General features: G+C 32.9%; 1 protein-coding gene across 3 annotated transcripts; it reads right to left on the bottom strand.

Annotated features, from left to right (window-relative positions):
• Positions 1–230: 230 nt before the first annotated feature.
• BtbVII (BTB-protein-VII) lies at positions 231–12,420 on the bottom strand. Of its 3 annotated transcripts, none has more exons than XM_085483445.1 (6): positions 11,998–12,420; positions 10,915–11,264; positions 10,459–10,812; positions 10,198–10,333; positions 4,004–4,566; positions 231–3,630 (listed from the first exon to the last, which is right to left on the bottom strand). In XM_085483445.1, exons 2-6 carry the CDS (start codon positions 11,224–11,226, stop codon positions 3,361–3,363), a joined length of 1,635 nt encoding a protein of 544 aa, XP_085339571.1. In that variant the 5' UTR covers positions 11,227–11,264; positions 11,998–12,420; the 3' UTR covers positions 231–3,360. The 3 variants fall into 3 exon arrangements, with proteins under 3 accessions (XP_085339571.1, XP_085339572.1, XP_085339573.1); XM_085483446.1 differs by lacking the exon at positions 11,998–12,420 and adding an exon at positions 11,657–11,926; XM_085483447.1 differs by lacking the exons at positions 231–3,630; positions 4,004–4,566 and adding an exon at positions 6,810–8,034.

The raw sequence follows: 12,420 nt of genomic DNA, 5'->3' as shown, positions 1-12,420 counted from the left end.
ATATAACATTTATATACTGTGTTTGCTAGGAATAATATAATTTTGATGCCACGTGTCATTGCTTTTTTCAATCAGCCGGAATACGTCTTTAATAAAATTCAAACTTCTGTTAAACATGGACAGAAAGAGGAAAAATATGTCAATATGTGTCGCAAATGATATAAATATAAATATTGCAAGCATATCACTATATATCATCTTGGCGTGAAGGAAATTAAAAGCAGCGCTAATATGTGATATCTCACATTATTTTATTTTAATTTATATGAATCTCACAGGCTAGATTTTTTACATAAAATATGTTTAGATACACACATACATACATATACACACACGCACACATGCACGCACGCAACGCTGGCGTATACATATGATACATCTGTAATGTCGAGAAAAATATATATTGCGCCTTTATATTCTACATCTTTTATTTTTTTTTTTCTTTCAACACTTTACACGTACAAAGTGCGCGAACGCGTGTCGTTCGCGAGGAAATGTTCAGGGGAAAACGCGGCAAAAATCCTCCCGTCCTGTCCGTCTTTCAAATCGTGATTTATCGAAATAGTCGGAGCGAGAATCCAGCCTAATCCATCACCACGACGACTTTTCTCCCCGGTGGAGAAAATCTTCGGTCATTTCTTCGGACCTGCTGCCGTCCTGATGTTCGCGACACGTGTCGACGTTTCCGAAGCTTTTCCGCGATAAATGCACGAGACACACATCAAAAATGCTCTCCAAAGTCTTGGATTGTAAGAGACAAATAGTACGTGAATTTCAGTAAAAAAATATTAATACACTTGGAACTTGATGGAAATATTTCAATTCCTGATGCAATCAAAACTGCGTTTTCTTAATAACGAAGAAAAATCTTTAGTAAAAAATGCGATGCATAAAATATTTTTTTCACGTATTTTTTTTTCTTATCAAGTTTCTTGTGCTGTTTTTTTATTTATAAAAATCCAATATTTGAGAAATAGAATTGTGCATATTTATCAAAACCGCAAATTTACAGAAAAAAATTATTGCAATGAAACCTTTATTATATATATTTTATTTGAAATTTTTTCTTTAATTAAAATTGAAATTCATCATTTATAAATTCAAGTAATGACATCATGCGTGCGCCACTATTTTACAATTATCACAATTTTGATTTCAGGAAACTTCGAATACGTCAAATAGAGAAGAACATATATATGCATGCATATAGCCAGACTCTCGCTTTTGTATTATTTTTTTATCCTAAAATTCGCGTACCAAGGTAACAACGGACGCGTTCGATTGATCGCGGAGCGAACGGCGACAAATTTACGCGGACGCATTAACGACAGGGCGCCGTTTACAGGTGACAATAGGGGAGGAACTGCAAATGGTAGGAAGTGATTTATAAGAGTACATCCCGAATTTCGATCGTTGCACGTGTGTTAAAGCTCTCGTTTCAGCGGCCAACGCGCGCTCCAACCGGTCCCTCTCTTTTTTCTCTATGCAATTTCGTCTCGCAATTCATGGTCTCCAAAATTAGTGTTTGCATGTCGCCGACGAGAAAATTTATCTCGATGCGTTTCGTATACGAGAGAGGGAAAGAGAGAGATAGACGTAATATGAAAAGAATCTATTTTCAGATCATGCAATAGAACGTGATTGGACGATGGAAAGATGAAAAAACTTGAGAAACAACGTTAAATGCATTAAATTGTATGTGAATAATGCATGTAAAACTAAACATTTGCATGATGTAAAATGTAAAGCGTTTCCAAATATATAAGGCAGAATAATCTCACAAAAAATAAGAATTCAACATATAAAGATTAGGTATAAATAATTTATATAAACTCTCTTTTGTCATTTTATTTTTCTGAATCACTTTGTTTTTACCTTTCAAAATTTTTTGCCAAACATTCTGGTAAAAAAATCTTTCGAAAAAAGTCAATATATGATATCATGTTTTTGTACTTTTATTCGAGCTCGAAGGAATTTTTTTTAAATGAAGTCAAATAACTGATATAGAGATGCATGAAAATTTTCATAAACAAGATCAAACAATATCAAAAGAGATAAATATCATTATATAAACTCTTTTTATTATCTTTGTGCACTAAATGAAATGTCCAATTGTATTAGGAAACACTTCATGAAAAAAAAACTTGCATCAGTGCGCATTAAAAAGGTTAATAATTTTTACATTACGACGAATGATAAAAGATCATAAATATATAAAAAAGACATATAAAAATATATATTTCTATGGTTGAAACACACATTAAAATTTTGCAGCATCTATATGCAGATTATAAATTTTTTTTAAATACAAAAACTCAGTCTGATCTCATTTTTCACAACTTATATAATTCTCTAATATTCTGACCTTATACAAAGTTAATGTAAACGTAATGTTTGTTACTAAGTTAATTAATTTATTCACATAACACAGTATATTTCAAATAGATTTTAATAAGTTTTATTTTGCATTCGTTGTATATTCGTTCCATTTATATATTTTTATATATCATGTATGTCTCTTGTCAATTTACACCTATATGTATGCACATACATCTCTTAATGTATACGAATGCGCACTAGTGCAAAATTAACATATTTAATAATGAAGATATAATTGTTACAAGAAAATATTATTTCTTTTTAAAATAAATTCTATTGATAATTATTAATAATATATTAAAATATATTAATAATTATTAAAAATTAATAAATATATTAATAATAATCATCATATATAAATAAATAATAATAAAATTGCTATAAAATGATTATTTATATATATTTTAAAATGAGTTGTCCAATCTCGATATAAGTTCCTTTTGTCATAAACTATAAAAATTGTTTAAAAAATGAATCTTTTTATGTTTATGTTAAAAATGATTTTTTTCTGATACTAATTTTATGATAGCAGAAAGAGCTTGATAAAAGCATAAATATATATATAATAATAAAATAAAATAAAACTACGCTAAAAATAACAATGTTGCTAAAAGGCATAAATGATAAGAAAGAAACAAAAATTCGATACTCACAGCTATAAATATGCAATATCATCCTGATGAGACTGCAATAATTTCATCTACTTCAACTATTATAGACACTGTAAATGTATTACGAAAATATATGAAGTCATGAAAAGTCTTTGTAGTATGATACAGATTTCATGATTCACATCAATCGTGGTATAGGATGAACTGGTAACGTCACATGACATTACAGGATGATGGATTCGTTACTTCGTTACGTTAAAAACCATCACACATTTAAAGCGCGTACTCAACACATAATCCGATAGGTAACGATTACTTATAAAACAAGGTACTCTACGTACTTCAATAGTACATAATAAATAGGAAAGAGTTAAACGGAGCTAGTTTTTGGTAAGGGTTTCAATTTGGAAATCACGTCGCGCCGCTGCTCGTGATACTCTTGGAAGCAGGGCACGATGCACAAATTAATCTGACATTCGGGACAGTGATACTTGGTCTTTCTACGAAGTATTCTCCCGTGATCGTCTATCGTGTTCCAGCAATGATTGCAACCTAAGGCAGGACCCTGACGTAACACCGGACAATGACCTAATCGCTGATCGCCCGTATTTTCGCGAGACTCTCTGCTGCTGCTGCTCGTCTAAAAACAAATATATTAAATTATTATTTACTCAATTTATATAGATTTTGCAATTTAAAATAGATTGCAAATGAAAAGAAATAAGAGAATTAATTAATCTCTATTGCAGTCACTATTGTAAAAGTAGGACAAAAATAAATCTTTCAGATATATTAATTAATATTTTAGTAACACATATGCAAATAAATAGATAAATAATGGTATTTCAAACCACGCACACATTTTAATATTTAATTCTTAGAATACAAACTTGATCTATTATGAATAACTAAACTATAAATAAAACTGTACATACATCCAGGAATGGTTTGTTGGAAACATGGATAGTTTCATGGAAATATTTGTCTCGTCGGAATGAATCTCGAGTATCTACCTGCGGCGATGAGGAAGTCCGCCGCAACTCCGTCGTCTTCACCCTCAATCCAGTACCGCCGCTGCTGCTAGTTCCAAATTCAGAAGGTGTAGTCGGAGTCTCCTCACATCCCTCTTCTTCCGTCTTCAGGATGGGCGCCGGCTCGATCACTATCGAGGGACTCGTGGTCCTGCCAGGTAGTTCCGGATGCGAATGTTGTCGATGTATCCAATAAGTTCCGGACGTGCTCGGTTGCTGACTGGACAGCAACGGATGCGAGTGTTGCTTGGTCAGGTACGACGGCTGGGGTACTGTCAACAGGTTGGACGACGTCGTCGTCACCGTCAGCAGATTCGGCTGATTGGCCAGCATGTGCGGCGGTGGTGATATACGAGACTCTTCGAAGCTCCTCGACGTCTGGGGTAGATTCAGCGTCCCCGTGGCGAGATGAACGGAAGTCGAGACGATGTGAGGCGAGGAGCTCGCCTCATCCGGCGACAAGTGACTCGGCTCCTTCTTCACTCGCGTTTGTCTAATCAGCAGCCGAGTCCTCTTCATCACTGGCTGTGTCTTAGATTGAAGAGCTATAATATTAAATAAATACTTTAGCAAAGAATCTATGTACAGTATAATATCTGTATCATAGCTGTGTTGCCATTAATAAATGTTAAATAATCTTAACTGTTTTTTTATATATATTGTACAACCACAGATTGGTATTTTTTATCAAAAAATAATTATTAGGGAACTTTGTGTTGGGAATATCTTGCTCAAATAGAAATATGTTAGATAACTATATGTACATAAATATACAAAAAAGTAATATTTTTGATAAACAAATATATATATAATTCCAAATAAATGCTATGTACATACATAATAAGAAAAAATATATTACATCATAATTATCCTTTGATCGACATATAAGTATAATCTCTTATTTTTAATTTACATTATTTTTTTAATTATTTACAGATATATTTTTTTCACGGAGAAAAATAAAAAACTAATATTGCAACAAATAAGATTAATTATTAAATTACACATTGTTGAAGAAAAAAAGGTTGTGTAACATTGAAACGAATAAACGAAAGTCCCATTCTTGTTGCAAACTGTTAGAATAATTTTTATTTTTTCAGAGTTATTTCTTAATCGTTTATATAAGGGGTATATAAATGCTTAACAGTGCAATTAACGGCTATTTCACTATTTCACTAATTTCTAACTTTAAACCACTCAAGTGTATGTTTCTCGATCGTCTCGTAGAAAGCTGCTCTATTTTTATATCGTCATAACAAAAAATCTTCAGTTTACACAAACGCAAAAATAACAAGTACAATCAAAATATATATACCTTTCGATTATTTTAAGCGTTCGCATTCTTTCTGTATTCAATACATGCATTACTATTCCGCGATTTAGTTATATCAAATATACACAACAAAGAGTACAAATAAATAAAACTAAAAATGAATTATGCAAAGAACATGATTAGAAATATTAGTCTGTATATAGTTCATATGTATATATGTATATATATATATGTATATATATTCCACTTTTTTATATTCTAGTTTTATTTTACACGATTTATGTTAAAAATGTGCTCTCTCATATATATCTATCACATATATTTCACTAGAGAACTAGACTAATAAATCATTATTATAATTAAACATAACAGAAATACAAATATCATAGTAAAATAATGTACATATATTCATCTATTATATTACGCTTTCTAAAGCTGAATCATATTTCACATTAAATTTACATTTCAAAACAATAGAAACTATTTTCGCAAAGTTTAGATTAACTTAATATATGAAATATTTAATACATCAAATAATTGCGTTTGTATGCTTACATTATTCATATATTTCCGTTAACATGATTTTCCAATTATGATCAAAAGCAAATGGGTAAAAATATATGTGGAGATACTTGAGAAAAAAATATATATATAACATTATATATATATTGTATTAAATATTGTATATATATTGTCTTTTATATATATATATATATATATATATATATATATATATAAACTATATATATATAATATACAATATAAATATACAATTAAATATATATGTATATATTATAAAAGTATAAAAAATTAAACAAAAGTCAATGTATATGTAAGAGGAAGATATATCTCTAAAAAAAGCGTATATATGACGATTCTCTCTCTCTCTCCAATATTTGTCAACCTAATAATAATTAATTGTAATACATGTATTGATAGATAATCTCCGCGTGTGTGCATAATGTTAGTCTCGTACAACGTACTAACACACGTGTGCAAATACAGATAACATAATTTCCAATCATACGTTTTGTAAAATCTCGTACAATAGTTTCACTATTCCAGCAATTTATTCGAAGCAATGAATGATTCCCAATGATATTAAAATTTTCAACGATAATAATTCTTAAAAAAAATGGTTATGATGAACATTATAGAAAATTAAAAATTATCGACAATTTGTCGTAAATATCAAAAGCAAATGTACACAAATATTTGTCGCCTGTGTAAATTCATTCATCATATATATTTTTATTCAGATTATAAATCGCGTTTCGATAGAAAGATTTTTAAATATATAATAGAAATATACATATATTATACAAAAAGAGAAATATATTTCGCGAAAAAATTTAGTTTAAATAATTAAATATTATGTAAATAATATTGATACTGTATATATTAAAGATCGCGTAGTTTCCTCTTACATTACAGACGATTCGAACAACTTAGATCGGATTCTTTATAAAAAATTTGATTGAAAATAAAAGGTATATAGAAAGATAAAAAAATATATTGAAAGAGATACAAAATTAATATTTAGAAAGTTTACAATTCATAAAATTTTCAGTAAGGAAAGAAACAGAGCATTTGAAATAGTCTATAATTAGAACAGAATGTAGGAGCTGTGAATCCTGTACAATATAAAATGTACCTCGATTTTGAAAAATCTGTGAATACGTATAGGCTGTATAGGTGAAAAAAATGTATTCTAAATATTAAAAAGCATTCGACCTCTCTTATCTCGGTGACTTTCCCACACCTCGCAAAACTTTCAACGTGCACTAAAAATAGGAGAATCTTAGAACTTATCTGGTAAAATAGATTCAATAGAATATACGGGGAACGTGGTGTAGGGGAAGAAAAGGGGAGCACGCGGAGGGAGGGAGGGAGGAAAGTAATACTTCTCAAGGTCGTCTATACAAGTGACTTTCCGGATAAGATTCGTTTCACATGGCGTTGTAATTGACGCCGTGCAGATTAATCGGCATCGTGGTGCTCGGTAGCGCATACTCCGTATGCCTATCGATGTAACCGCTCAGCATCGTGTGGGGACTGTGGCTCGTCAGCATGGTGTGCGTGCTGTGCGTGTTGTGCGTGCTGTGCGGAGTCGTCGGAGGGCCCATCGGAGTCGGGCTCTGGGACGAGTTCATGGGTTGCGCCGGGGGCGCCTGCGACGGCGGCGGCGGCGGCGACGAGGAGTTGTTCTCCTGTTTAACCCGGGATTTGAGACTGGGTCGGTTGTTCGGGTAGCCGCGCTTCTTGTACTCGAGCCAGAGCGTTCGATTGTTCACGCCGAACATCCTTGCCGCCTTGCAAAAGCCTATGCCGCCGTAGCGCACGGCGTCGAGTGCGCGTATAAAGTTCTCGTCCGCCTGTGGATTAGTCGATCGTTTCCTCTTAATCGCCGTCTGCGGGCTGGCGCACGGGCTCTGGCAGTTACTAGGGCACTGCGCCGATGGCGAAGGGCCGCCGCCGCCGCTGCCGCCGCCGCCGCCGCCGCCGCCTGACGACGACGACGCGTGCTGCAACGTCCCGTGGGAGGAGTTTGGATAGTTCGTCAGGGCGCAACTGGAACCAGTCGTGCTGGTACCAGAGTACTGATCGCTGATGGTCGAGGATGCTGTTATTTCGGGCGTCGTGAACGCCGACGAAGCTTGGATCGACAGATTCGTTTGACACGAGGACAGAGCGAAACGTGTCGGATGATATGTGTGCTCCATAATAGTCCATTGTAATCCTGTAGAACAGACCGATTCATCTTTGGTCAGAGCACAGGAATTATCAATCCGCTGATACGTTGCGTGTTTACGATTAAGATAAATGGTAAAGAGTGAGAGTAATATGATATTACACAATAATATGAATTATTTTTAATTGATTGTAAACAACGATCCGAGAGAGAGGAAAAGAGAAAAAGAGATATTCCGAATATTTCAATTTGCTTTGACATGACGAGAAAATTATTCAAAAATCACTCTGCTTCGCTTAATTTTTATATGTATATTCCCACAAAACATTTATTTTACCTGTATATTACGTAAAAATCTATTCAATTAAAGATGCAACTTTTACATGATTATATTATGCCATTGATAACAATGTTAAACTATGAGAGAAGAATAATATTCAATATATCAGCATATCTTCATATAAAACAAGGCATACATAAATATAATTATAATCTAATAAAAAAAATAGAGTTTATTCTATGATATATAGAAAAAACGATACTAAGCTCTAAGAAAGCGAAAGATGATAGAGATATTTAAAAAAAAAATCTTGTGAAGAAACGATACATGAGCGTATTAAATATGAAGTTGCGGCATGGCACAGATACATTTTTAAGCACATCATTATTCGAAATACTGAAATGCACGTATAAAATTTATTACATTTTTATAGGGCAGAGTATAGTGGCACACATACACACTCTATTAATTATGTATTTTAATTGAAGGCCCGGTATATCTTTTTCCGGAAATATAACATATTTGTGTGCTATGTATCTGTGTACCATGATGATCTTCTTTCATGAATGAGAGAAACAATATTTTTTTTTCTTTTTTGCACATTCGCATTATTTTTATCATTATTATCAATATTGTAAAATTTCAATTCCTGAAATTTCGCTCTATTTTCATGTCAAACGTCTGTTGATTCTCCTTGTGCAATACATTTAAACGCATCTGTGCCAGCATAATATAATGTGTGTAAATTTCGCTTATCGACATGCAATTTCAATACCCACCACAGTCAGTACATATATATATGCATAATTCAAATAACAATTATCGGAGATTTTTGCCGAAAAGGGAGCTGTCATGCAATTTGTCGAAGTTGTTGGATCGTTACGCAGACTTACAATGCACAATCTAATAAGGAAAACCATATTGTTAAATCTACCATATAAGTTAATTTGCGCGTGACACATTCCGTCAAATAAAAAAATCTTATCTTTAAACTTCCACACTTCTATACACACGGTCAGATCTAGATTACTAATACTATTGATCAATCTAATAATGTACCTGACTTATCTTACAACAATATTAAACAATATAAATGTTTGTTTAAATAATAAAATTTGAGACAATATATATATATATATATATATATATATATATATATTCTATGTTTAAATATTGAAAGTTGAGACAATATATATATATATATATATTTTGTCTCAAATTTCAATATTTAAACATAGAATAAATATATATATATATATATATATATATATATATATTGTCTCAAATTTTATATATACCATATATATATACATATATTCTATGTATTTCCATAAATAATTTTTCTTTCAATTCAAATTAAGAAAAAATTTAAAGCGCACGCGCGTGCTTTTTCAGTCTCAATTTAAAATATATATTAATATATATCATACATATAAATATATAACATTAGACATTAAATCATACAAAATTGATTGTCCTATTATATATTTTCTTATATATATTCTTATTTTTTTAAATATATTTTCTTATATTTTTATATAATCTTTAGAAAAATATATCTAAACTTTTTTATAATTGATCAAATAAATAATACATTGTAAATATAAGCAAATTATAATTTTATACAAAAACTAAAAAAAATTACAGAAAAGCATATATGTATATATTTTAAAAAGAGAAACATATTTAAATAACATCTATATGCAAGAAAATTGAACAATTTTAATTTTACAATCATGTTCAAAATTATGCATGCAGCATAAAAACGTAATGAAAATATTTGCATCTCTCCGAGCTTTATACATTAATTTCTAATATATACTTTTTGTGCATATAATATATACGATTTACATTTTATTACAAGGGTAATGCTATTTGGGTGATTGGATATTTGTGAAGATTTCTACTTAAAATAGAATACAGTATCTTACCTTGATGAGATGAGGGTGGTTGCGAAGGGACAGAACTTTGCGCAATGTTTCCTCCTGTCGACTGCTGACTTACGTCTTGAATAGAACCATCACTCTGCGCTGGTGTATTAGTAGAATTAGTTTCCATATTACTCATCTAAAATGCAAGAACATCACATATTATTCCAAATGTACGTTTTTACTTGCTCAAGAATTAGAATAACATTTTAAACATACAATGTACATTTTACATTATTAGTTCAATATATTATATTTACTTACAATTGATATTTGATCTTCATCGATACTGCCTTGAGATTCTGTGCTGGTATTTACTGGTCGCCTTAAATTCTCTCCACTTTCTTGCGATGCAATTAGGGGTTCAGGCTTTACAATATTAGTAGCCACTAGTGTTATTTCATTCATTTCTTCTGGCCTGTCGCCAGAACCAGATGTTGAGCCAGTAGAAGATTTCCGTAATCTTTTTCTACGAAAAGAAGGAGATAATGGAGATGGACTGGGTGAGCAAGATTCGCCACGATCCCCTCCACCTGTTTCGCTACTTCCACTTGGCCATTTAGTTACCGATGCTGTATGCATTTCTGCAAGTCCTTTTATCTTTAAGCTTTCTGCCGTCTGTTAAATAAATAGTTTATTGTTTATTAAGCATTAAACAGTAATAAGCAAAATTGCCTGATGACTGATATATATATATATAACTGAGATATTTTTATTTACCTTTATAATAGATGGTAATTGATCTTGAGATATGTTTACTTCTCCATAGTACATAAAGTCTACCATAATCTTGAGGTCTGAAAACTTGATGTCCTTAAGTATAACGATAGGGTGCTGACAAGGGTTCACTGTAAACAGTGACTGAAAGTATGTGCTGCATGCCGACAGTACAACTTTATGAGCCTGAATTTGTCTGCCTTCAGCAGCGAGAGTAACATCCACTAGAGTCTCATTATTTAGTAGGTTGGAGAAGACCGAGATGAAATTCGGCTGATGATTGTTCCACCGCAAACAGTATTGTTGCATAGACATTGTGACAATGAGATAAGAATTACTTGTGTAAACTTCAACTGCAACATGAAAGAAAAACATGATTAACATTACGCTTCATTGATTAAACATTAGTGAAACATTTAATATTTATAAATATTGCAAACAGTCATATGATGAAATAACTATCGTACATAAACTCATGTTTTACATAGGAACATGCTCCCCAAATTTCACTCAACATATGTTATATCTCGTATTATTATAATCTTTTTAAGTAAAATACATTTAAAACCTCCGTGTAGAAATAAAAATGACAAATTAAAATTTATTACGAAGAAAAGGATTTCCACGCAATCGGCCAAGCAACTATAATTTCCTCTCAATGACGTAACTAAGATACTAGGATAAAAAAAAATCTTAGCTGAGAATCTTAGTCGATATAAAAATAAATGCCCCGTAAATATATGACCTATCCATTTCCTCTGTTGCGAAAGCGACGCAAACACAGGTGCGAAATGTCACGCAAGTGCGACATGTCGCATCGTCGAGGGGTACGTATACGTATCACAAGCTTCGACGACGCCAATTTAACGATTCGAGACACATTGAATAATGCGGTAAAAAAAAGTTCTCTTATCATCTATCTCATCACGGATGTCTAGCTTGCGATACGATGACGTGAACGAACGGCGATGTTGATAATTGTGACGATCGTGACGACGATATGCTGGAAGGAAAAAAAGAGAGAGACAGAGAGAAAGAGAGAGAGAGAGAGCGAAAGAGACAGAAGAGAATCGGTGAAGCGCTCACTTTATTAACGAGAAGTTTCGTCGCTCAGCCGAGACACTCGGAAGACTCCGCGAACCGGACGTCCGTTCAAGAAGCAATGCACCTAGACACCATGAACTCGACAAAATTTTCCACAACAGACTGAGCGATGACGCTTGTGTAATTCGCGAGTGACGTCATGGGCGAGGGAGGGTTTACGCGGCGGCGACGACGACGACGACGCTGAAAGGCACCGCGGGAGACCTCGCGGCCGGCCGAAATTCGCACGTCACCGCGAGCCGGGCTCGAATTTCCGTCCGCGCGCGACAAATGTCACGCACACAAATGTCGCGCGGCGAGAGTATATTGCGTGCGCGATCGAAAAATACTACGCGGATAGAGAGAGATCCTTAACAACGCGCGCGTCTCTCCTCTCGCGAAAATCTCGACTTGATCAATATAGCG

The sequence above is a fragment of the Nylanderia fulva genome, unplaced genomic scaffold (genome assembly GCF_048542155.1).
Source record: "Nylanderia fulva isolate GAGA-0341 unplaced genomic scaffold, ASM4854215v1 Scaffold25, whole genome shotgun sequence".
Classification (NCBI taxonomy): domain Eukaryota; kingdom Metazoa; phylum Arthropoda; class Insecta; order Hymenoptera; family Formicidae; genus Nylanderia; species Nylanderia fulva.
Note: the sequence above shows the minus strand (reverse complement) of the source record. Positions and strands in the feature narration are given on the sequence as shown.